The sequence below is a fragment of the Plectrocnemia conspersa genome, unplaced genomic scaffold (genome assembly GCF_051122295.1).
Source record: "Plectrocnemia conspersa isolate PC_06_02 unplaced genomic scaffold, ASM5112229v1 ptg000002l, whole genome shotgun sequence".
Taxonomy (NCBI): Eukaryota; Metazoa; Arthropoda; class Insecta; order Trichoptera; family Polycentropodidae; genus Plectrocnemia; species Plectrocnemia conspersa.
Window position 1 is genome coordinate 17,929,601 of NW_028277166.1, and position 23,887 is coordinate 17,953,487.

Below are 23,887 nucleotides of genomic sequence, written 5' to 3' on the forward strand. Positions count from 1 at the left end.
ATGTTTTTACAAGTAATTGTATTTTTATTTTTTTCTATTTGCTGCTGTCTGATTTTTTTAATATGAAATGATTCGAGAAATACTTTAATTATTTGCAGATCACAATGTGAATTGATATCTTCATAAAATCATATTAAATTTTCTACCATGTATAAAACGGAAAACGATCTAACATTAAGTGCGTAATATTCCAAAGCATCTTGGATTAGAAAATGCCTTAGTAAAGCTAAAGTACCATGGTGCTTGGATAAGCACATATGTCTTTGCTCATTGTCTTTAAAATGACGTTGCATAATCGTCTCAATTTATTATTGAACAAAGATATCATCAGGTATCGGCTACTGAATTGTATGTGCCACACAATACATAGCATTAAAGGTTAAGTAATCAGAATTTTACACAGTATGATTATAAAAAAATTATGACAAAATAAAATTTCGAAACCGAAAATAAAACTAAAATAAATATGGCCAGAGCAGTAGGTCTTTAATTTAAATATGTATGTGTAATAAGCACGATAACAACAAGTGTATGTATGGAAAATAAAAAAAAGTTTATTTTATTTGTCTGGATTGGATATAACTTTCTTTATTGTGACATATTTAAATCAACGTACAACTAAAAAATATATATTAAAATAAATATGCACTTCGTTAAATGTATAGGCTAGTCTTACAACATAAATACTTAATTTATGCATTTTAACAATTATATACCCAAAAATATATAAAAATACTTTATAAATGGACATGTATAATATTGACTTTAAACGTCACAATAAAATGTAAATTTAAAAAGTAAATATATAACATTAAAGAACGTGAGAACGTAAAGGTTGATAGCCTTACAAATTATTTCACGTGAAATCTTAACTCTAAAAAAGTAACTTGGATAACATGTATACATCATAATTGATAAATTATTGTTTTAGTTTAGATTTCAATAGATTTTTTGATTAAAATTTTATGTTAAAAATAAATATGCGTGTATTTTTAATTACTAACATGCCGACAGAAAAATTCACACGCAAGTGCTATATTTTATCATTGAGAATTAATGACCGTGACTTAATCAAAATGGGTTAAATGTTTATTTCATCTTTCCGTCAAACAATATTGGATCAAATCCAAAAAACACATAATGACATATTTTTATCAGTGAAAAAGTGTATATTATTGATCTAACTACTTGCTATTTTTCTTTTCACCAATTGCTTCATACATATTATATTATAATAAATAATACCAAAATACAATTTGTAAGAATCACTTTCACTATATTATATCAGATTAATTTGAAGTAGAGGAACAAATTTATATCTTATTTATTGTGGCGCTGAAACGTTAATTATGGCAATTCCTCGGGTACATAGTTCAATTTACTTGTAATTTTATATCCTACGTTTAGATTATATTATATAATAATTAATGTTAACTAGCACTAATTTAACTTGCTTATAATACACCATATTAAGTCATTAACGCTAATAATCACGAGAACTGTAAACATTAGACTCATTACTTTGCACGTAGGTCTATAATAACATACAATTAATATCATTATAGGATCACATAACTAATCAATTTACGTGAAACATAAAATGCCCTACCTAATCTTTATTAATTAATTACATGTAAGGTTCAATCGATTTTGATTTTATTCGCCATCTTCATAAATGCTTCATCAACGCAGAACAGTGATACTATTAGAAGCAGTTTTAGATTTTTACGAGATTTTGGCTTAAACTTTTTTGGGAGGAGCATCAACGAGCCTCAGTTGTTCAGTAGAGCTGTGAATCTTGACGTAAGCTTAAAACATTGATAAATTAAAAAGCAAACATTATTCAATTGTTGAAATTTTCAGCGAATTCAAAAACGAATGCCTGAAACGATGCTCTTTCCATGTGCAGATCCAAATGATGCAAAAATTCATAGAAAATCGACTTCAAAAAAAGCTCTGCCATCTTTGGCTAAATTTAGATCTAAAAAAAGACCGACATCAGTTCATGCTCTGAGACCAGGAGACATCGATGTCGTTGGGGCTATGGGTGATTCTTTGACAGCTGCAAATGGAGCAGGAGCTACTAATATATTTCAAGTATTGACTGAAAATCGAGGAGTATCTTGGTCAATAGGTATTTAAAAAATCGTATTTCAGCCTAATATTTAAATATATTAAAATATGTATTGTATTAACAGGAGGTCAAGATACGTGGAAAGAGTTTCTGACTGTTCCAAACATATTAAAGGAATTCAATCCCAAATTGGTCGGATTTTCTCTCGGCGATTCTCTCGGTTTCCATCGCGCCGCTCAATTTAATGCAGCTGAAGCTGGTGCCATGACCGAAGACTTGCCTCACATGGCCAAAGAACTGGTTAAGAGGATGTATAAAGATCCCAGGGTTAACATTAAAGAAGACTGGAAAGTATTAATCTCGTTTTAGACCGCATAAATCATACAATCAGAGAAGAGATCTTTATGCTTTTTTGCTTCGTTTTAGTTGATCACTCTCATGATAGGACCGAATAACTTCTGCCTCGACGTCTGTTACTTGGACAACTTGGAAGATGCTCTGGAAATCCACAAGAAGACCATCATAGCGGCCATGACCACGCTCAGAGATAACCTTCCGAGGACCCTCGTCAACATTGCCCCAGCACCAGGTAAATAACAATTTAATTGTCCTAAATAGTATGGTATTCAATATTATCAAGTTGCTTTATATGAAGTGGCTGATGTTGCTAGTATGCAATAAAAAGAGATTATCCAACGTTACAAAAGGATAAGAATAAATATGTCACATGTTTATAAACAAAGTAAATCTATATATTAAAATATTGATACTCTGTAAGGAAATACAGTAAATAAAAGGTAGAAACAGAGTAGAGTTTTCAATTTACATTCGTATAACTTTGTAATAGTAAGTTGAGAATGAGAATTGAGAACTTCCGACGGAGCAGTTTTACTTCCGTCAATTCGTATGTCGCGAAGTTTAGCAATAAAGGTCTTGTGAATGTACTCCTGCGCCATTTTTTTAGTCATTGAGTACTTAGAAGGTTTAAAATATATATGAAACTGCACGTTAATTATCGTTAGTAAAATCATCCATTTAGTGCGTAATTTTAAAACTTCTTTTGAGTTTCCTATATCTGTATTGCGTAATTCGGTCACTGAAACTAATAAATTAATACTAGGTATATCCATTATTATTATTTAATAAATATGTTTCGCAGTTTCTATTTCTAACTACGTTTAATCTAAATACTTATTTTTTCTGGTATAAGCTGGATATTAACATATTTGTATAAGATTTTCTTCACGCATTATAACTAAATGTTTTTTATTGTGAATAATTATTAACAAAAAAAAAAACTTTTTTCAGACGTTCATATATTAAAAACTTTCACCAACAGACCACCCCTTTGCATCTTTACCCATTTAGCTGAATGCCCTTGCCTATTTGGAGAATCACACAAATGGGCATGGAAAAAAATGGCCGACATAATAAATCGATGGAAGGACTTTGATTTTAATGTGAGTATATACTTGTAAGTATATACATACATAAACAACACATAATTATGATTATCAAATTATACATAATAAAAACTTAAAGTTCAGTGCAAAATAACTCGCAGAAACTTCAAGCATTATATAATTATAAGAAAATCATTATTGATGAACAGAAATATACTCAATTTATTGATTAATTATTGTTTTAAATATAATACTATATATACGTTTCAAGAACTACTCATTATTGTGTTATGAATTTCTTAATTATTTGCTTTATAATCTTTTAAGCTTCTAACGACGCCAATCAATAAGAACAATTATTTATTTTTTGTTTGTAGCTAGATACACATCCTGAATTTATTGGTAGAGAAGATTTCGCTATTGTTGTGCAGCCGTTCACAATGAATATAGTTTTTCCTGTCGATTCTGAAGGCATTACAGACTATACGCATCTATCGGAAGATTGCTTCCACTTTAGCCAAAAAGGATACGCAAGAGGTGTTTATTTTTTATTTGCTCATAGACCATTAAATATTTATATAATACAATATTATATTAAATTAAATTTCAGCTGCCAATGCTATCTGGAACAATATGATGGAGCCAGTAGGAAAAAAGACAACGAATTGGACTGATTTATTCTCTAGGTTTTTATGTCCGACTGATGAACATCCTTATATTTATACTAGAAATAATAGTAATTTAGAAAATTTTGAAGTTAGAGATGAAGGAAGCTTGATAGAAAATAACTTATTGAAAAGGAGTATTGGTAAAAAATAACTGTTTTAAGTTAAAAAATTATTTGTTTTTAAAATGTGATATTTTATTATAAAAAGTATTTCTTAATATCTTCTTTTTATTTATTTTTTATTAAAAATAAACTTGCATAAAACCTAGATAGAATATTGTTTTTATTTTGTATGTTGAAAATGTATTGTGGGAACCACCCGACCTGATGAGAAACATGACTCGCCGCATATACGCGTTAAAAGCGCAATAAACAAAATGATAATAATATTTACCACTCACTGAAAAGTGCAATTATTATTTTAACAAGTGCATTTATACGTGTCGATCAGAGATTCCAAAAGTTTAGCATTCCTCAAAGGGCACCAACAACGGCCATTCAGTTCCTTGACAAACACAAAAGATACCGACAGCTGGCCGTGGAATTATCTTGGACCTACGATAGAATCGAAATGACGTGCACTTCTGAGTGCATGTGTTTTATTTCAACGTGGTAATTGCATGCGGGTCAATTAACTGAATAATATTTATGCATATAATACATAAATAAAAATATGCTAATATGATCGTATGCACTGTCTGATTAAACCAATGCTTATGTCATTGTTTCGCAAATGTTTAGGTGAAGGCATTTTAAACTTTTAAATGAAAAAATTCTCCTTTCCTTCTTCCACACTACCTGAAAAGAAACTGTTACGCGTTATCATCCCCTGGCGTAACACTACTTATTCTGCCGATGAGATTAAGGAAGAGCTAATCTCAGTAACTTTTGTGGTGAAGAGCATAACCATGCTCATTAGTAATAAAATAAAAAAGTAATGCTTCTGTTCGTTGTCGCAATAATAAAGAGCGACTATAACATATCCATTTATAACTTAAAGCATATACAAAATCAAAGGGTCACAATTGAGACGCAAAATAAACCAAAAAAAATCTACAATGCCATAGATATCAATTATTTGGTCATTCTGCCATAAATGGAACGCATCTAACTGTAGATTGCCTAAATGGAACCAAAATGAAAAATCCGGTCTGTAATAACTGCGGAGGTAACCACCATTCCAGTTATGGAGGATGCTCAAAGAATCCGAAACGTGCTACTAAAAAAATAAACATCGTGGGCATCAAAGTGGGCAAATTTATAAAAATCGTTCTCCCAAGCAATAAACATAGGAATACCGAAAACTCAACCCTTATCGGCTGAGCCAAATGCAACCGCTCCGATTGCAAACTAAAACAATAAAAATATTATTCAAATTATGTTGGATATGCAACAACGATTACAAAAAATATTATAACAACTCACTTAATTAATAAACTCTAAAAAATATGAATATACAACGTAACGGTTCAAAAATCTTAGCTTGGAATGCAAACGAACTTCGAGAGAGACAGCGTGAACTTAATATTTTTTTAATAGATGAAGGCATAGATATAGCTTTAATATCTGAAACTTATTTAAATGCAAATTATAAATCATATAGAAATGATATGCTTATTGGAGCTGGAGGTTGAACCGCGATATTCGTAAAGTCAAATTATAAATCATAATGAAACCACTCAAAATTGTTACATTAACTTATAAGTAAGAAAAATAGTAGAGCGACTTAATATTAAGGACTTTATTATAATTCATTCTATATATACTCCCCCTAAGCCTATACTTCTCAGCTATAGATGTATATAAACTTTTTAATTATAACAAACCAACGTTCCCGGTGAGAGACTTTAACTCAAAACACCGTGATTGGAACTGTAGAGCGACCAACAAAAATAGTAGAACTTTACGCGAATGTATAATAAAAGAGAATATACACTTAGAAGCTTCTAATTTACCTATGCATTATTATTCACGCGGTGCATCAGATATATTAGCTATTGCTATGACATCGATGTTCATGCTACTCTCTCATCTGATCATAACCCAGTTATATTATCATTCGTTTAAAACCATTATAATCAAACTAAACAACATACCTCTAAAATACTATGGCACTACTTTTCTTATTACGTTGAGGAATCCCTTCCGGAACCAAACAAATTAAACAATGAAATAGATATCAACGGTCAAATTATTATAGTAATTACAAATATTATCAAATAATCAATTGAACGCTGCACAATTACAAATAAAATATTCAAAAAGAGTCCTTATCGACCGAAATAAAAGAATAAATAAATAATAAAAATCAAATAAATCACCTGTGGCAAAATTATCGCAATAAATTAGTGAAAAAACGACTTTATAAATTACAAAACGAAATTAAATTAGCTATTTCTAAATATAATAATCTTGGGAAAATGTACTTAACGATTTAAAACCAGTAGACAATTCTCTGTGGAACATGTCAAAAAATTTACATCTTGAACTCACAAAAATTTAAAAATTCATGACTTCATCACAAAATATTGTTTTCACCATTGAGAAAAAAGCTGAAGGTATTGCAGAGAGTCTACAAAACCAATGCACAGTTGATATTAATAAAGGTAAAAAGAACTGTAAAAATAAAAATTAAATTGAAAAACAAATCAAAGATTATCTCACAAAACTCGTAGAAAAAATAACTCTTGGATTTAATGGCACTTCATTTTTTTCTTTGTGGATACATGAAAGAGCGTGTCTACCTAAACAAACCGCAGACTTCCTGACAAAGCGGTGAAAGTAAATTATTATTTTTTAAATTATGGGGTAAACAAACCAATTCGCGACTTCGGGGCCACCTTATAGAAGATGGTTCTACTTATTTGTTACAGCCTTATGAACATTGCTTAAAAATAAATTATTTCAACTTTTTACAGGGGCGGGGGGAAGTTAGCCAGACTGTTGTCGATTTTTTAATATTTCAATTTCATTATAATTCATACCATTCCGTTAAAAGACATGCATATTTTGGGCCAAATTCAATGCTTATATTATTAAGTGAATTAAAGTTTATATTGCTATTCAATAATATTTTTCTGTATATTTAGTAAAATATTATTATTAAAATAAATAAAATGTTGAGATAAAGATAACGCGTTATGGCTAAAGTGTTATGGCCAAAGCCCAGCTGCTGTCACAATGAACGACTCCGAGTAGCGAGCGCACACAACCCCTAGTAACGAGCGCGCAATGTCGAGTATCCCTGTCAGCTGTCAAACGGCGTTCGGTATGCCGAGCTGGTATTACGACAAGAGAGAATTGGCCCGCAGTCCTTCATTCCTCGATGGCATCAGCCCGGAGACGGAGTCGCGCTACCGCAAGGAGGGCGCCAGGTTCATCATCGACACCGGCACCAACATGGACCTGGGCTACAGCACCACGGCCACCGGAGTAGTCTACTTCCACCGGTTCTACACCGTGCACTCCTTCAGAGCCTTCCCCCGCTATGTCACCGCTTGCTGCTGCCTCTTCCTGGCCGGCAAGGTGGAAGAGACGCCCAAAAAGTGCAAAGACATTATCAAACACGCCAAACTATTACTCTCCGACGCAAAGTTCGCGACCTTCGGAGACGATCCTAAAGAGGAAGTAATGGCTTTGGAGAGGATACTCCTCCAAACGATCAAATTCGACTTACAAGTCGAACACCCATATGGATATTTACTAAAATACGCGAAGTGCTTGAAAGGCGATAAATTAAAATTGCAGAAAATGGTTCAAATGGCGTGGACGTTCGTCAATGATAGGTATGATTTCTTTATACTTCAAATATACATGCTTAATTTGCTGATTTCTAATTTGTTTGTAGTTTAAGTACGACGTTGTCGCTGCAGTGGGAGCCGGAGATAATCGCAGTAGCGTTGATGTTCCTATCTGGTAAATTGAGTAAATTCGAAGTCATCGATTGGAACGGAAAACTACCAAAACACAAAGCGTGGTGGGATATGTTCGTCGAAGATATGTCTATGGAATTATTAGAAGATATTTGCCACCAGGTAAATTTCCTTTTATTACATAAAAAATACAATTCTCTGACTCGATAGAAAGACAGCTTATTGTTTAATAAATATAAATTCCTTACTTAAACTTAAGAAAACATCTATAGATTTTTAGTCAGATTTAAAAAAATTAGAATTAGCTGATTTAAAGCTTCAAATCAACTTAAATATTATACAATGTTGACACTCCAACAAGATTACGAAGAAATTGAAATTGATTTTTTTTATTACAAATGAAATGTAACAACAGTAATATCATAACTAAGAAGATAGTAATATACACATAGAAATATGTACGCTGAAATACTTTCTCCGAGCAAGCAGGTACAAATTCCACTGTTACTGAACTTACACAATTCAAATCAAAAGCACCGTTAGACACGGCTAAAATATATTTATCAGATAAAAACAAAGATTCCAATTCTGCACCAAATCATTCAGATAATAGGGACGTTGATCTCTTCTTTCCCTGATAGTATATAAACTAGAAAACTGTCATTGAGCTTCACTTCACTACCAACTTGGAATACGTGTGAAAACCCTGAACTCCAGTCAAGCTGAACCGACGCCAAATCGGCACAAGTTCAACTCGATCTTGGACACTAGAACGTATCTATATCATAATATCCACTTATCGCTAAAAATTGTTTAGTCTATCTCAATTTTAACTTCAAAATAATTAATAAACCTTTTAATTTGAACTAAAATAAACTTGTGTAAACATTCGATTCGTTTAATATAATTTAAGACAAATGTATCATACTATCTGATCGGTTTTAGTTTTATTGATTTGTTCCTGTTGTTGGAAAGTGAAGCTCATTACAATTTAATATTTTCTCACAATTACTGTTTTAAAATTTCAGGTTCTAGATCTATATTCATATCAGCCAACCCGTGGGGGTCCAGAAAGTCCACCTTTACCGCCTCCACCAGGTCTACAATTGCTTAAATCTGATAAGAAAAAATCGATCACACCTCCGCAAACTAATTCACCAGTGGGCACCGTAAATTCGAACAAAATAAACACACCAATCAAAAACGGCAATGATAAATTAGATACCAAACCTGATGTTATTCCACAATCCATTAAAGTGCTCGGTAACATGTCAGAAGTTCCTAGGTACCAATTCCCTCCGGCCTACGGGCCCCCTCCTCCTGCCTATCCCTCGGCTTTTCCAGGATCTCTACCCCCAAACGTTGTGACAGCACCTCCTCCTTTGATGGCTGTGCCGAGACCGCCGGCGGGTTTCTCAGAACCTCCTCCGGCTCACTTTCCGCCGACGACAGCAATACCTAACCATCCATATTTTCCTCCCCCGCCACAATCCCATCCATTTTTTCCACCAGCGACGTAATTTACTTAAGGATATCTTAAATTTATGTATTTTTTTATAAAATTAAAATATTTTCTTTATATATTAAATTTAAAATGTTAATATTGTTTAAAAAGTTCCCGAACTTTTAGTTTTATAATTTTTTGCGGGTTTACCACAACTTACTTTCCACTTCTCGAAGCAATCCCAATCCCTGTAATCATCGGAGTATTATTTTCATTCACTGCCTTTGAAACTGAACCATCGTATAGATCTCAGTAGACTCGTAAAAAAAACATCACAATGTTAAATCAAACAAATCACTAAAGCACATGTTGATGAACTATTTTAATAGTTCAGGAACCTGAATTGCCTGTTGTGTAATTTTTACAAAATAGTATGCCATAATTAGCACTTCGTATATATATATTAAAAAAATCATTTTTTTTTACTAAATTAGTTATCTATTATTAAAAGGAAATTGAAGATAACTATGCTTAAAATAAAAATGTTTCTTTTCTCATAAGAAATACCTTTATTGATATCACTTTTAACTATAAATATACGTTTTCATTTCTACAATATGAAAAATTTACATTTGTTATAATATTTTAAGGCACTCATTTTTAATACAATATTTAATGTATGTATATTTTTAATTTTTTCATTAACTACATTTCTGCTGTATATAATTCAGTCATGTTTGTTAATTATTATTTAATTAATAAATAATGCTAAGTGTCGTAAATATGACTTTTTATTTAATAATTTACATACGGGCTCGAAGAAATTCATATAAATAGAAATTTTGATCACTTCACATAACAATCACTGAGATTCTATAACAAAATACTGATAGAGCAACCGATATGGCATTGTTTCTTATTTACATATACATAATACAAATCATGATTAAATATACATATTATATATTTTTTAAATATACACGAGTATTATAAATGTTTTGTCATGGAACAAATAAGTAGCTCTTAAAACATAATACTCGTTATTATGAACGTAGCTGCCGATTAAACATTTTAAGGTCTAATGAAAAAATAATACTAGAAAAAAAGAATTTCAAACATACTTCATTTTAAATATTAAATACACATTTTACAAACTGTTACAAAACATGTATTTTACAGTAATTAAATAGAACTATACATCCACTACTCACATTTACATGCAAACAATGGTGTTGTTTATTTTTATATATTTCGATTTAAAATGATTTTTGATCAAAATCAAATAATCATGACTAGCTTGTGTGTAACTTAAAATAGACGAACATGCATCAACTAGAAAGAAATATTGTAACATATCATTTGATGAGGTTTTATAACAGATAATGATATTTGTACTTTGTGAACCTTTTATTTTAAAAACTAAAAATTATTTGATTAGTAATATTTATCTAAAATATTTTTTTAATAATGTTTAAAATTCAATCTAAAAATTGTATACTTTTGAATATAAGTCACTTTAAAAGGCATTATACTCCAACACCGGATTTATCAATTTGATATGTAAAAGCATCAAAACTGCTTAAAAAATTAGTGTTTGGGACGGAAATTGTGTATAAAATTCAATATTTTATTTTACTTTGTGCGTATGACTTAGTTGATGTAAATCTTAATTTAACATATACATTTGATATATGAATGTATAGAATAAAATATATTCAATGGTAATAATACAAATATATGTTTGATATATAAACATTTTAAATGACTGGCCCTTCAAAATTTTAATACGTCATTTTTCTTAATACATAATAATCTCTTATTATATCAATCTTGTCTGTTTTGAATAATGTATTATAAGACCGTGTATGAAACGATACTGGTGAACGTTTTGCATAAGATTGGCGCGTTGCTGGTGAAGAAGACCTACCACCCTTTGAATATCCAGCTCCTTCGGGTTAAAAATAAATGAAATAAAATTATACACTAAAATAACATAATAAAATTCACAAGAAATACCTGATTATGTTCCAAAGTGTACAGGAGTAAATCAGCAGCAATCGTGACGCCAGTTCGACCGGCTCCTTGCGAGCACGCCACAAATATTGGAGGATTTGGATTATGAAGCACTGTTATTTCCGATGTACAATGTTGCCTCACTGCCGACAACTCTTCCAAAAAGCCTAAAAATATTACCATAAGTATACACAAAGCATACAAAAGATTATTAAATCTTACTTACCCAAGAAATGACTCATTGATTTTGGAATGGTTATATTATCGGGCCACTCAATATACTGTAAATGCCACAATGTCCTCATCTGACCAAGAGTACCTGTATTTCCGTAACCAATTTTGCCGTTCATTAATCTCAAACGTGATGTTATCACATACTCCGTCGATTGGCTCGACTCTACAAAGACTTGATACTAAAAATAACAAAAAATATATTTAATGTCATGAGGATCATGTACACCTGATTCTCTTTTTGCATGGAGAATACGTTCCAGACTACCATGTAAAGAAAGATAAGGTACACATACAAAAAAGGGAGATAAGTTCAAATAAATCGAATTAATTTTTTATTTATATATAAAAATAGTTTCATAAATTATGTACATAATAAGTAGTAAATTGACATGGTGTGCGATTTAATATAATAAAAAACATTCATTCGGTGTCACTAATTGACAATAAACGCATCAATTTACTGCTGATTTTCGCTGTCAAAAAATCACTCTCGTTGCTGGAAATATTCAATGGAGACATTTTCGAGAGCATCTTAAATAATATTAACAACTTGTGTTTCACTGTTTTTGAAAATAAATTCGGTTATCATTTGCTGTGATTTTACTTTCGTTAGATCCTTGCGTATTTCCTGATAACAGCTTGTTCGGCATTGTTATCAAACGTTAAAAAATGATTGCCAAGTTTATTGGCTAGAGACCTTCTAGAATTAAATTTGCAGTTAGTGGAACCACTCCATCATTGGTACTATGAACTAACGTTGAATCATCAACATTCTCGGAAACAATCTCTAGAATTTTTTTCTTCATTAAGTACTTCGTCAGCTGTCAATTCTGCAATTGCTTCAATTATTAAATCTTTGCCAATCGTATGTGACAACGTGAGAATATCAGAAAGTTATTCAGTCAAATTTATAGATACAAGATCTTTGACTTTACACATTTTGACCAAAGTGGTCTCCAGCATGCATTTAAAGTGGATAGTTTTAATTCGTAAAAAGCTGTAGCAGTATATTATGGTAATTTTTTTATAACCGCATTAACCCAGATATGCCCACTGTCCCATGGGTAGGACACTAAACTTGTGTCACTGTTTTTTATAATTATGACGTTTTTATTACTTTTACACGAGTCAAAACGTGAATGAACTCATAAAAAGGGTCTAATAATAAATCCCAAACAATAAAATCCGGAATATTGTTAAGTATAGTGTTGTTTGTCGTCTGTTGAAGTTATGCTGTTTTTTTCGCGTCGAAATTATTGATAATGAGTGGTCCAAAGTGAGTTTCTTTTTATTATATTTTTATAAAATAAATGTTTTCAGTTTAATATTAGTCTAAGCAAATAGTTTCTGAAAGTATTTTGTTTATTGATACATCGGTTATTGTAGTAAATTGGTACCAAACATCGTTGTCCTACACATGGGACAGTGGGAAGCGGCTTTTTTATTTTTATTTTTTAGGAATATGAAATTACACAAGATCGTAGAATATTTGAGAAATGCAAACCAGGATAAAAGTATAATTAATATACTGCCTCCGATAAATAGTTGTGAAGATATAACTGACGAAAATGATGGAAATTTAACTGATGAAGATAATGGAAATAAAGATGAAAACTCAATAAACAGTCTTTCTACCGGCCAACTATTGTCTGAAGGTGAACAAGTGATGAGAAACAATTTTAGTGATGGTGATAGTGATTTTACCGTTCCTTTTTCCATTATTTCTAAAGAGAAAACCAAATTAGCAAGAAAGAAGAAAAAAATAGTAGAATAGAAATTAGCTGATATTAGAACCTACATATGAAAAATGGCCAAATATGCACTTTGTAAATAATAATCCAAGTCCGATGGATATTTTTGTCTTATTTATTGATGGTCTCATAATTAAATTATTTGTCAATGATTTTATACTAGGTATTCTCAAAAAGACCGTAAATTTATAAAGGTATCCTAGCCAAATGACTTCAATCGATACAATAAATTTATGGGTGGAATAGATCGTGTTGATCAGAACGTAAGTTTATATAAAACATCTATAAGAGGAAAAAATTATATTTTCCCATTATTACACATATTCTTGATACTGTAGAACAAAACGCATGGCAAATTTATAAAAAAACGGGCGAAAGATCAGATAATTTGAATTTCTGTAGGCGAATTGTGACCAACATATTAGAAGGATATGGACAAAATTCACAACATGTAAAAGGACGAGTATCTGCAAAAAAAAATATTGACATACGATACGATAGAATGGACCATCTAATTATAATTCATCAAAAACAAACCAAATGTGCACATTGCCACTGTAAATGTATGACAAGGTGTAGAAAATGTGATGTTGGATTGCACACCAAATGTTTTATCGATTACCATAAAGCAAATTTTTAATTTTTTTAAATATTTTTAAATGTTAAAATTTATTATTGATAATTTTGTGACAATTTTACATATTAACAACTATTAAATGTGTTGTAATATATGAAATATCTTAATTTTTTTATTATTTTTTAATACCCCATTGCCCACTGACCTACAGGTAGGATGGCACTTTTCCGGAAAACTAATGGCGATTAATTTATTTTTTTATTTTTTATATTGATTTTATATATATATAAAGCAAATTCATTGATCAAAATAAAATTTTAAGAGAACAAAATTTGCTGGGCATATCTGGGTTAATGGAAAAAATCAATGTAAAAAAAATAATCGGGTCCAAAAGGAACAGGGTTTTATTTAAGATAATAAGATAAAAAAACATATAGCATTGAGTTGCAATTTCCTATAATGCTCTGCTTCATTAACTAAAAAATCTTTTGATCATGTGAAATGAGGTCTTATTTCTCATCAACATAAAAAAATGCATCCTCTTACTAATATAATTTAACATCATCTAGGAAGCCCTCGAGGGTTAAATGGAAAGAAATTTACAATATTCAATATAACATCAACCAATATTTGTATAGTTCAATCTTTGATTTTCTCTAAGGTTCTTCAGTAGATTCGATTATATCATTAACATGTTGGGTGAATCTAACACTAATCGAATGTGGTTATGTTTGTATAAACATTATAACCACACATTGAACACAGGAGTCATATTCAGTTAGATTATATGTTATATGTAACTCAAAATTATTTAGCGTCGCTAATATTGCTTATATTTAATCCGAGTTTAAAATATGTAAGGTTTAATTTGTACCATCTGTGGTTCGGTCGTTCTGATCATCTCGGCAAATTAATTTTAAAAAAATTCAACCCCTCATGAGTCTCGATAATTTGTACGCAATGAAAGTATTAAACAACTCAAAATCAAGGATACTCTCGAAAATGCACTTGAAAGACCCAAGCACAAGAAGAAAGATGAACATTGAAAACAAGGTATTTAGATGATCATCCAAAAGACAGTATCAGGAAATATTTTAAAATCAAAAATAAATATCCTTACCTGTCCATATTCTTTGACACGCCCAGGCAGTAATTCTGGAAGATAATCCGTAGACGAATTACTCGATATGAATGCTATAACCCGAGCTCCAACTTCCCAAACAGCTTGCCAAAATATATTAGCGATTATCGGGGAACTGCTTCCTTGATTCGGAAGCGAACAAGCTATATAGAAACGTTGATTGCTCCCCACGGTGGCCTGAAATAATTTTAAAGTTATACCAAAGGAATAATAATATAGATGCAGAGTCAATTGATTAATTACAGTGATATGAGACGCGTTTATATAGCCTTGTTTATTGATCTTCAAAGGAGTGAGTCGCACTCGATTATCCTCGTAAGGCAGATAGTCTATGTTGCCAGCGTTCAAATGCGAGTTCTCCGGATTTAAAGCAGTCGTCATATCAGTGTTGTTATCGCGTCCTTTTGGAATACGCTCAAAAGCAAACGATAAATGCGTGTCTGCCATTTTCTTCTCCAGCAATAGGCACTAAAAATAATTGTGGAATTTTAACCAAGATCTATTGATGAAATCAATGTTGTTAGGAAAATCTTACCATTGCTTCTTTAGATATGCTCGGCGGAAGAGGCTGCAATTTCGGAAGCGCCGTCGACCACCTATGCTTTTCTGTCGACTCTTGTGCATTCTGATTCTTCTTCGCCTTATCTCTACCCAGAGTCGCACTCTTAATTTCCGTCTTGTGACTCCTACCACCGAACATCATCCAGCGCCGCTTCTTTTTATCTTTGCCTTGAGCACTACCACTCGTATTCGACGATACAGCACTTGAATCAAAATCGCAAATTGTGCTATTTGTCGTTTCGAAATAAGAAGACGTCGGATGCGAAAAATCTAATCCGGCATTCAAAATCTCAGATTGTTGAGAATTATTATGTATGATATCCGAAGTGTTCGACTTCTTCATGCTGCTCTGAGATTTACCAGCTCCGTATAACTGATTTTCTGAAGAGCTTATCGTGATTGTCGTTACATTATTATTATCCGATTTTTGTATCATATTAACGCCTGTCGTCGAACCTTTCAATGATACGACATTCTCATGATCGTTAGCTGCCAGTGCTAACGATTTTAAAGAGCTGGTTATATCTTGCAAATCCGTTTTTGAAGACACTTTATCCTTCAAAGTGACCGTTTCATTAAGTTGATTAACGCCAGAATTTGCTCTTAAAACTTGAGCGTTCACGTAATGATTATCGGGCACGTATTTAGCAGTATTCGGTTGCAAATTTTGATTATACATCGGAAAGCCACCGGAGAGAGCGACGTTCATTTGTGGAGCCGGGCTGCTCTGATTCAGCATGACCGAAATCGGTTGACTGATCTTCCGTTCCATAACTCGACTGACGTCCGGCGCAGACGTGAAACTATAAGCTCTATCACGAATCAACGATTGGGTTTGATCGTTCTGCCACGGCAAAGGCACGTTTTCGTAAATCGGTTCCTGAGAATCGCTAACAGTCTTCAACTTTTGATGATGCAGAACCATGTGGCTCCTATATGGCACCTGAGTTGCGGGCATGCAATAAATAATATTACCTCTATCGTCGTGCACTTTCTGTATTTGACTAGCCAAGTGATGGGGTGCTTCTAATATATAATGCGTACTAGGCACGTCTATGACTGAAGCTAAATTCTCATATGTTCCGTGAACGGACGGCAGCATATTCTGAACTCCAGGATATCCTACAATATTATGAATATTTCCGCCGTGCAACCTGCTCAGATACTGACGACTCAAAAACGTCCTCGAAGATACTAAATCGGGACTAGAACCCGACACGTGAGAGCTAATAAAATTCCTATTATATCCAGCCGGACTGATCTGACTGGCTATTGCTAAATCGGGCGTTGAATTTGAAACTAAACCGTTGGATGGATACGGAGGCGGCGGTTTATAAACGTTTAAATAGTGAACTGGTTGGTGCATTCCGGGCTGCATGAGCCCATTGTCTACCGGAAAATTTGAATAGCCATCGTGTCTCATGTATGATAGATTTTCCGGATGTCTGATCGGACCGTTGACGACTGCCGTATGCCTGGTAACATCCGGATAATGAATCGGTCTATGAATTTCGGGATGAGATCCGTATATGAACGGTTTTGAAGGATTTATAGGATTTAAATGAGCGGAGGAGCGAGCTTGAGTGCTAAAATGAGCCGGTTGAAGCTGATCGCTATACTTCTGTTGAATTGCTGTGTCGTAGTCCGGGGCCGCTCTATACGAAGGCAAGAATGCCCTGAAATAAAATTGAACATTAATTCGAGTTGTTTTAAATTTAATGAAAATCATTTATTAGGTCCTCACTTTAACTTATCTATTTCAGTTTGTGACTGCAGATTACTATTGGAAACCGTGAGATCTAAACACGACGTAGATAGAGCTCGCTGCGTGTTACTTAAAGCTTGGATCATTTCCGATTGTAATTCTTGTTGTGAGCCTCCATATGCTAAATTGCACAATTCGGGATTTTCCAATAATCCCGGAATGCTTTGACTATTCTCCTTATTTAAAGTGATGCAATCCAAATCGTCTCGACTATCAGTCATTCCATCGTTCTAAAACATATTTATCAAAGTATAGATACATGCTTTCAACGATGATTTTTATTTGGAAGTCTGGACGTTGCGATAGTTTGTTTTTCTACTGTAATTAATATGATTATAGTTACCTGAAATACAGGAAAAGAAGACAGGTGCTGGCTTTCGTTAAAATTTTGATTGTCCGACTCGATCAACGATTGTTGATGTTTAGTATAGAACGTATGCTGAAGCACGCAGAGTCGCCAAACATATTTTCCTTCTTCGGCAGAATTGAACATGAAAGACGCTGTGTCAGCAGGATTCTGGCATTCGATGCTAAAATTTCGCTTGTGATTTATCACGTTCCTAATATCGCTCCACCTGTTAAACAAGCGTGAATCATTCGTTAAGAAGTTTACATAGCCAAATATCAATACATATCGGTCGTATCTACAGTCATGACATTACTTGTTTAAAGATAAGACAAAAAAGTTGACATAAATGACAGTTTAAACAAAATAAGCTCTTTTATATTGTACTAATATCGATAGTAATAATTACTTGTAAAATTTAGTCGTGTCCGAATTTTTCTGAGTCAGCGTGATTCCAGTTAGCGAAACTGATATGTCAATCTCGTTCTGTCTTGAATTTTCATAGGCGATAAACGTTTCCTGGCCGTATCCGGTTAACATTTGACACGTGCTTATGTACCCCTCTTCAGCTGATGCCTAAAAAGAATTACATTATATTTTAACAAATTATAAAAACATATTCAGTTTGAAAGTAAACATGGTTCATTATAAATTTATAAATAGCTAGTCTTTGGTAAAGAACATAAAGTTTAAATTTTTAATTTGTTAGTACCAATTGTTTTAAAATTTATTTTTCTACATGCCTGATATTAGTGTGGGAGCGACATGAATCACCTGTCTCGATAATTCGACGAAAAATTACTGGAAATAGTCGTTAAGTAATAGCAAAAGTCTGGAAAACGCATCGTATTGAGCGCTGGCCAATTAACTAATTACCGCAAAACAGAATGGAATCGTTCAATCTCCTGTGTGCATTACATTTACATATATTGCTTATCTTATAAAGCAGAGACGTCATTTGAGATTTTTCGAGGAGGGGGGATTTCAGTATTTCATTAAATGACATGCATTTTTCTGGCCAAATTCAAATGGCAATTCATGAGGCAAATTCCCTCACCTACCCCCTCTCCCCCTCTTAAATGACGTCCCTATTTAGAATCCAATGCAATAAAATCGTGCCATCGCAGTGGGAACACTCGGTACTGAAGAGTCTCTCTGCAACCGCGCCAACACGATTTTATTGCTTTTGATCTGGATTTTTGACTTCTGAGAAGTGATAATTGCTTTTGCTCCCTCCTATTGACCAAAAATCGGTTTGAATATACATTGTCCAATATTTTCGCTTATTTTCCCTTGGGAGGCTTAGTTTATATTTTGAACTTGACTTAATGAAAATTCTGCAACTATAATCAGTTTTAGAAGATGATAGAATATGCCAGAGAACTATTAAAATATAGCACAAAAGAGAAATTAATCTTAGCATAACTGTAGAGAAGCACAATCATCACATGGACACCATGCATTAAAACAGGTACGGCCTGGTACTGTAAAATGAGCCAACAGATATCTAGTGTTTGTGTGCTATGTGTGTACATTTTTATAAAGAAATGCAAATATTATCCAATACTGTCCAAGACCTCACTCATTACATAGTAATTAGTAAATAAAATATAGAAAAATTAAGAGGTGTCGTGTATTACTTGTGATAAATTATAGAGCGTAGTGTGATGCTGTATGACGGCGGCTGTCAGATACTCCAACTGTCCGTCGATCAATCTGCTCCGCTCTACGATCTGCCCGCCTTCCCTGATTAGCTTAGGAAACGACAGCAAGTTCTTCAAGTAGTCGACGGTGTGCCTCTCGGCGTCGTGGTTCCCGTACTCGGCCTGCCTGCCGTACGAAGCGAGCACCACGGCCTGCCTGCAGTCGCACGCGATCTTGCCTTCGGACAGATCGTTCTTGAGCTGCAGGAAGTAGTGGTACCGGGTCATCTCGTCGGTGACGGTGGCCGTACCCGCCGTCACGTAGTACATGACCCGGAGCCACAGTTGGTTGGAGGCGGCGTGCTTGTCTAGCTGCCGCTTGAGCGGCCTGTCCAGGTCGAGCCAGCGGGGGCCGCGCTGGCGAGACGCGTAACGCAGGCCGAACAACTCCGGCTGGTTGATGACCAGGCGCTGGCACACGTTCTCGAGGCACTCCTGGCCCAGGGAGTCCGAGCCGAGGGTGCACTCGACGACGACGCCGTCGAGCAGCTCGATGCTGATGACGAACAGACTCTTGGAGACGACATTGTACTGCCTCGACTTCTTCAGCTTCAGCTTAAAGGGCATCCTGTCGATCAGCCGCCCGCCATCAGCGCCGGCCGATCTCACGGTTTGACAGCTGCGCCTCCCCCACAATTTTCTCTATTCCCCGACCACTGTCTATGGTACATATTTATTATTTTCCTATCAAAATACTAATGTTTAAAAATACTAAACCAATATTTATTTTCAGTTAAATAAGGAGACGCTAAATATCGATTTCTAATTAATAACCAACAAATTAGTTCCAAATTTGCACATTCCAGAGTTGTCTTTGTAAGACTTCGTTAGCCAACTTCTGACTGCGGCCAACCGTATAAAAACTGCAGATAATTTTAAAAAAATATTGTTAATTGTGCAATTTTTCATTTCTAATGTACCAATGTTAATTGAATTTAAGCAAATAATATTAATTTTTATTATTTTCAGGAATAATTGCAATATAATAATACGCTTATTTGATATACTTTTAAGAAAAGCAAAATGTAAGTATATATTTTTTTTTGATTATCCAAGCTTATGTCTCTAAAAGTAAATAAATTCAATTCATGATATATTGTTTGTAATGGTCTTAATTTGTTTCGTTTGGACCGGTCGCTCTAGCTGTCATTCTAACGCGGCTATTTTTTATGAATGTTGTGATTTATAATTAATAGAATACACAATGGAAGATCTTCCAACATCTTTTGAATACGTTAAAGTTAAAGAAAAATACTTTCGGACCAATATAAGGACACCCGGACAAGTTCATAGATGGTTGAAAGAATACAGCGAATTGTCGAAAACGCGATGGATTAATAAATATTATCCTAGAGAGTATTACTGTCAATATATATCTCGGTAAGTACGCATTTTATTATAATATTACGATAATAAATAAACGACTTTTGTATTTTAAATAATACTCCTATTGTCTTCAGTATTCACGTGATGTGTCATCGTGCTTCTAGAATGAACTCTTCATTGAGGCTCGAAAAATCCGAAAAATTCTCATGCGAAGCTCAAATTATTATAATTGTAAAAAAATCTACAGATACGTCCTTGTGTAAAGATACATATTTTAAGGTAAAGCATAATTCATCAAATGTTCAGTTGACTACCCAGTAGTAGATTATTACTTTTTATGAACCTTTTGGTTGTAGTGCCGATTTCATAGGTACGTGCGAAAAAAATAGTGTAAAAAATTTCACACTCATGTATAATATAATTTCACTAGTCAGCGCGATTAGTTATTCCTCCGTCTTTTTCTTATAAATCACTGTGTGTAACCAAAGGGTTAAAGGGCCTAAAATTAATTATTACAAATAGACAATTAATCCTAACATATCACTTGTTTCAGGACGGATTTTCAGCTATAATAGAATTTATCAATGAACATAATCATCCTACTAATGATGAAGGAATAACACCACAATTATCTTCAAAGGATGAAATCAAATCAATGTTTTTAAATTATTTTGAAAAGGGATTGAATTCCAGAAATGCTCTCATTGCCCACAAAGTATATCTTCAGGGAATATATAAACATGACAGCATTGCATTGATTGATGGTGCTATAGTACCGGATTACAGGATGGTGAATAAATGGTTTAATGATTTTCGAAGGTCTCGTTCGAATGTTCCTATCGGGACCAATTCCAATGAGGTAATTTAAATTGTTACGCTGATGTTACATATTTGCCTAGGACGAATTTAATATTTCTTTTTCGTTTCAGCGTTTGCGGAAAAGAGGATATACTTCTGATGCAACAAAGAAGAGGAAAAATGCAACTTCATGTGACAATGACGAATTTTGCGATTGTAACAGTGAAAACTTTTCTAATGTAGATTTTTGTGGTTGTAAAAATTCAAACTGTGATGAATATTGTAATTGTAAACATGAGGATAAAGAAGAAATTTGTGATTGTAAAAATGAGGACAATGAAGAAAGCTGTAATTGCAAAAATGGGAACAATATAGAATGTTGTAATTGCGACAACAATGATGATATTCAATTTTGCGGTTGTTGTAATGAAAGCGAATCAATTCCCAGTACCAGTTACGAAAAAAATAAGGATGACGTAAACAGTGACAAGAAAGAAGATGGATATGCTAATATGATACGTGCACTTAAAAAAATGTCGCATAAATTTAAAGCAAAAGAAACAGACAAATATTTAACAAATTTTGCAAAAAATTTAGAAGATTGTGAATCAGAAGAATCTTTCAATAAATTATTATTAAAAATGATGAGTAAAACTGACAAAAAATAGTTTTCTATAAAAATCAAGGATCAGGTACAAACAGCCCAATTTATCATATTAAGGCCTGTATTATATTTGTGGAGATAACCAATTGAGCCCCACTGAGTAAAAATCGCCAAGATTGTATTTTGTCCTCGAATTATAAAAATAGCTTCCTTCACAAACCAATCATACGCTTACAGCATAATGAGCGAATTGAAAAATAAATTTCACCATGGAATAAAGAACTTCAGAAGTCACGACATAAGCAAGACCATTACACAAAGTCGACCAGAAACGCTCCAAATTCATTCCAGGGTCAGCATTCAATATTTTACACACTATCGTTCTTCCTCAAACCTCCACAACTGGTCGGCCGGCGACGAAATTATTACCTACCGGGCGACCCAGAAGGACCACTGCATTCGGACTTCACTTGTCAACCGACCCGAGAATGAGCTGATCTGGTTTCGACCACAGATCACTCCTGCGACTGAACAAGAATAACCATCTTCTTTGAAACCTGCACTTAGTCTCATGTCATCTATACAGAACATCCAACAGACGCAATAAACTTACCCCAAGCCCAGGCCGACAATTTTGTCATCACAGCCTAGTCTTTGAACTTCGTCACAAAGTACGATTAAGGACTTGGGACAGCTGTTGGACCCATAAATGTATTACATATTTATAAACGTACATACTTTTGTAAATAAAATATAATACTTGTACCTAGTAAATAATAAAAACTTGGATTTTAAACTAAGTTTTTTATTGTTTTAAAAATAATTAAAAATAAATATCCATTAAAATATGTATATTCATTTTTTAATCATTTATTAAATATCTTACCTTTCATTATATGAGCTTTTCCGTAGTTTGCACCGCTTTGCCTTACCTCTAAACTTTAAATCTTTCAAAACAATATTGACTCATTTGTTCCTGTTTATTGGATGAGCTTTTCAAATCTTCATGTTTCCGAAGCTTTCAGTTCTCTTTCTTTAAAATACCCATCAAATGACTGATAATATTTCCAAATGATCCATAATTTCTTCACATAAGTAGAGTACGCTCGGGATAAGGATTCCGGTTTGTAGTTGTATGCGTGTACATTGTGGCTCAAAACAATTTCACTCAGAATATTATTTAATTTTTTTTAAAAAAATACATGTTTATTTAAAATACATTTATGATATTAGTCTTCTATAAATTAGTAGACATTATAATTTATTTGCTCGGATTGGGCGGAAAGTGGTTTTACTTTTCCGAGTTTAGACATTATTCTAAAAATATTAAATGCACCATAATTAATTAATCTAATCGAAACACAATAATACAATAAATTTAATTTTCATAATAATTGTAACTTGTCTTTTTAAAATAATATCAAGAATGTTCCGTGTCACACTGCACTTCAAAAATAAATATCAGTGATGACGAATCAACGAATATCCTTAAAAGAGAAAGCGAGACAACGAAGATTCTAAATCAATAGGCTTCTAAATTGTCGACACCAAAATTGTAAATTTTCTTTGAAACCATTAATCTTCTCGCAGCGTCAATATGTTTACATT

The 23,887-nt window shown here is 33.1% G+C and overlaps 4 protein-coding genes and 1 long non-coding RNA gene across 9 annotated transcripts in view; 4 read left to right on the forward strand and 1 right to left on the reverse strand.

Annotated features, from left to right (window-relative positions):
• Positions 1–1,770, forward strand: part of LOC148237915 (calcitonin gene-related peptide type 1 receptor-like) — a 35,526-nt gene extending 33,756 nt beyond the window's left edge. For all 4 annotated transcript variants that reach the window (XM_088181404.1, XM_088181406.1, XM_088181408.1 and 1 more), the window contains one exon: positions 1,639–1,770. The gene's annotated coding sequence lies outside the window, so the exon portion shown is untranslated. The remainder of the gene's footprint in view (positions 1–1,638) is intronic.
• Positions 1,669–4,414, forward strand: LOC148237916 (phospholipase B1, membrane-associated-like). 2 transcript variants are annotated; one of them, XR_015808881.1, is made up of 7 exons: positions 1,669–1,803; positions 1,864–2,134; positions 2,199–2,425; positions 2,501–2,663; positions 3,383–3,534; positions 3,859–4,014; positions 4,088–4,224. XR_015808881.1 is itself a non-coding variant. In XM_088181413.1 (7 exons), exons 2-7 carry the CDS (start codon positions 1,879–1,881, stop codon positions 4,294–4,296), a joined length of 1,167 nt encoding a protein of 388 aa, XP_088037539.1. In that variant the 5' UTR covers positions 1,669–1,803; positions 1,864–1,878; the 3' UTR covers positions 4,297–4,414. The 2 variants fall into 2 exon arrangements, 1 of the variants encoding a protein (XP_088037539.1); XM_088181413.1 differs by having other exon boundaries at positions 3,855–4,014; positions 4,088–4,414.
• Positions 4,415–7,309: 2,895 nt separating this feature from the next.
• CycK (cyclin K) lies at positions 7,310–10,242 on the forward strand. The gene is made up of 3 exons (XM_088205553.1): positions 7,310–7,929; positions 7,992–8,178; positions 9,045–10,242. The coding sequence occupies exons 1-3, from the start codon at positions 7,376–7,378 to the stop codon at positions 9,534–9,536; spliced, it is 1,233 nt and encodes a 410-aa protein (XP_088061679.1). The 5' UTR covers positions 7,310–7,375; the 3' UTR covers positions 9,537–10,242.
• On the reverse strand, positions 10,006–20,205 carry Pez (protein tyrosine phosphatase non-receptor pez). Its single transcript, XM_088205552.1, has 10 exons — positions 19,489–20,205; positions 18,258–18,424; positions 17,846–18,077; positions 17,482–17,732; positions 15,712–17,413; positions 15,420–15,644; positions 15,156–15,353; positions 11,700–11,886; positions 11,477–11,640; positions 10,006–11,408 (listed from the first exon to the last, which is right to left on the reverse strand). Exons 1-10 carry the CDS (start codon positions 20,116–20,118, stop codon positions 11,280–11,282), a joined length of 3,885 nt encoding a protein of 1,294 aa, XP_088061678.1. The 5' UTR covers positions 20,119–20,205; the 3' UTR covers positions 10,006–11,279.
• Positions 20,206–20,685: 480 nt separating this feature from the next.
• On the forward strand, positions 20,686–23,075 carry LOC148237919 (uncharacterized). The gene is made up of 4 exons (XR_015812647.1): positions 20,686–20,931; positions 21,012–21,156; positions 21,431–21,736; positions 21,807–23,075. It is a non-coding gene; the product is annotated as an uncharacterized LOC148237919 (long non-coding RNA).
• The last annotated feature ends 812 nt before the right edge of the window (positions 23,076–23,887 follow it).

What these genes read in the sequence shown, in the direction of transcription:
- LOC148237916 (XM_088181413.1), top strand. Translation starts at nt 1,879, where the DNA reads ATGCCTGAAACGATGCTCTTTCCATGTGCAGATCCAAATGATGCAAAA. An exon ending in AGGAGTATCTTGGTCAATAG is followed by an intron (nt 2,135 to 2,198) that starts GTATTTAAAAAA and finishes TTGTATTAACAG; the next exon opens with GAGGTCAAGATACGTGGAAA. An exon ending in GGAAGGACTTTGATTTTAAT is followed by an intron (nt 3,535 to 3,854) that starts GTGAGTATATAC and finishes TTTTGTTTGTAG; the next exon opens with CTAGATACACATCCTGAATT.
- Pez (XM_088205552.1), bottom strand. Translation starts at nt 20,118, where the DNA reads ATGCCCTTTAAGCTGAAGCTGAAGAAGTCGAGGCAGTACAATGTCGTC. An exon ending in TAAACGCGTCTCATATCACT is followed by an intron (nt 15,354 to 15,419) that starts GTAATTAATCAA and finishes AAATTATTTCAG; the next exon opens with GCCACCGTGGGGAGCAATCA. An exon ending in ATCAATGAGTCATTTCTTGG is followed by an intron (nt 11,641 to 11,699) that starts GTAAGTAAGATT and finishes TAATATTTTTAG; the next exon opens with GCTTTTTGGAAGAGTTGTCG.
- CycK (XM_088205553.1), top strand. Translation starts at nt 7,376, where the DNA reads ATGTCGAGTATCCCTGTCAGCTGTCAAACGGCGTTCGGTATGCCGAGC. An exon ending in TGGACGTTCGTCAATGATAG is followed by an intron (nt 7,930 to 7,991) that starts GTATGATTTCTT and finishes ATTTGTTTGTAG; the next exon opens with TTTAAGTACGACGTTGTCGC. An exon ending in TAGAAGATATTTGCCACCAG is followed by an intron (nt 8,179 to 9,044) that starts GTAAATTTCCTT and finishes TTAAAATTTCAG; the next exon opens with GTTCTAGATCTATATTCATA.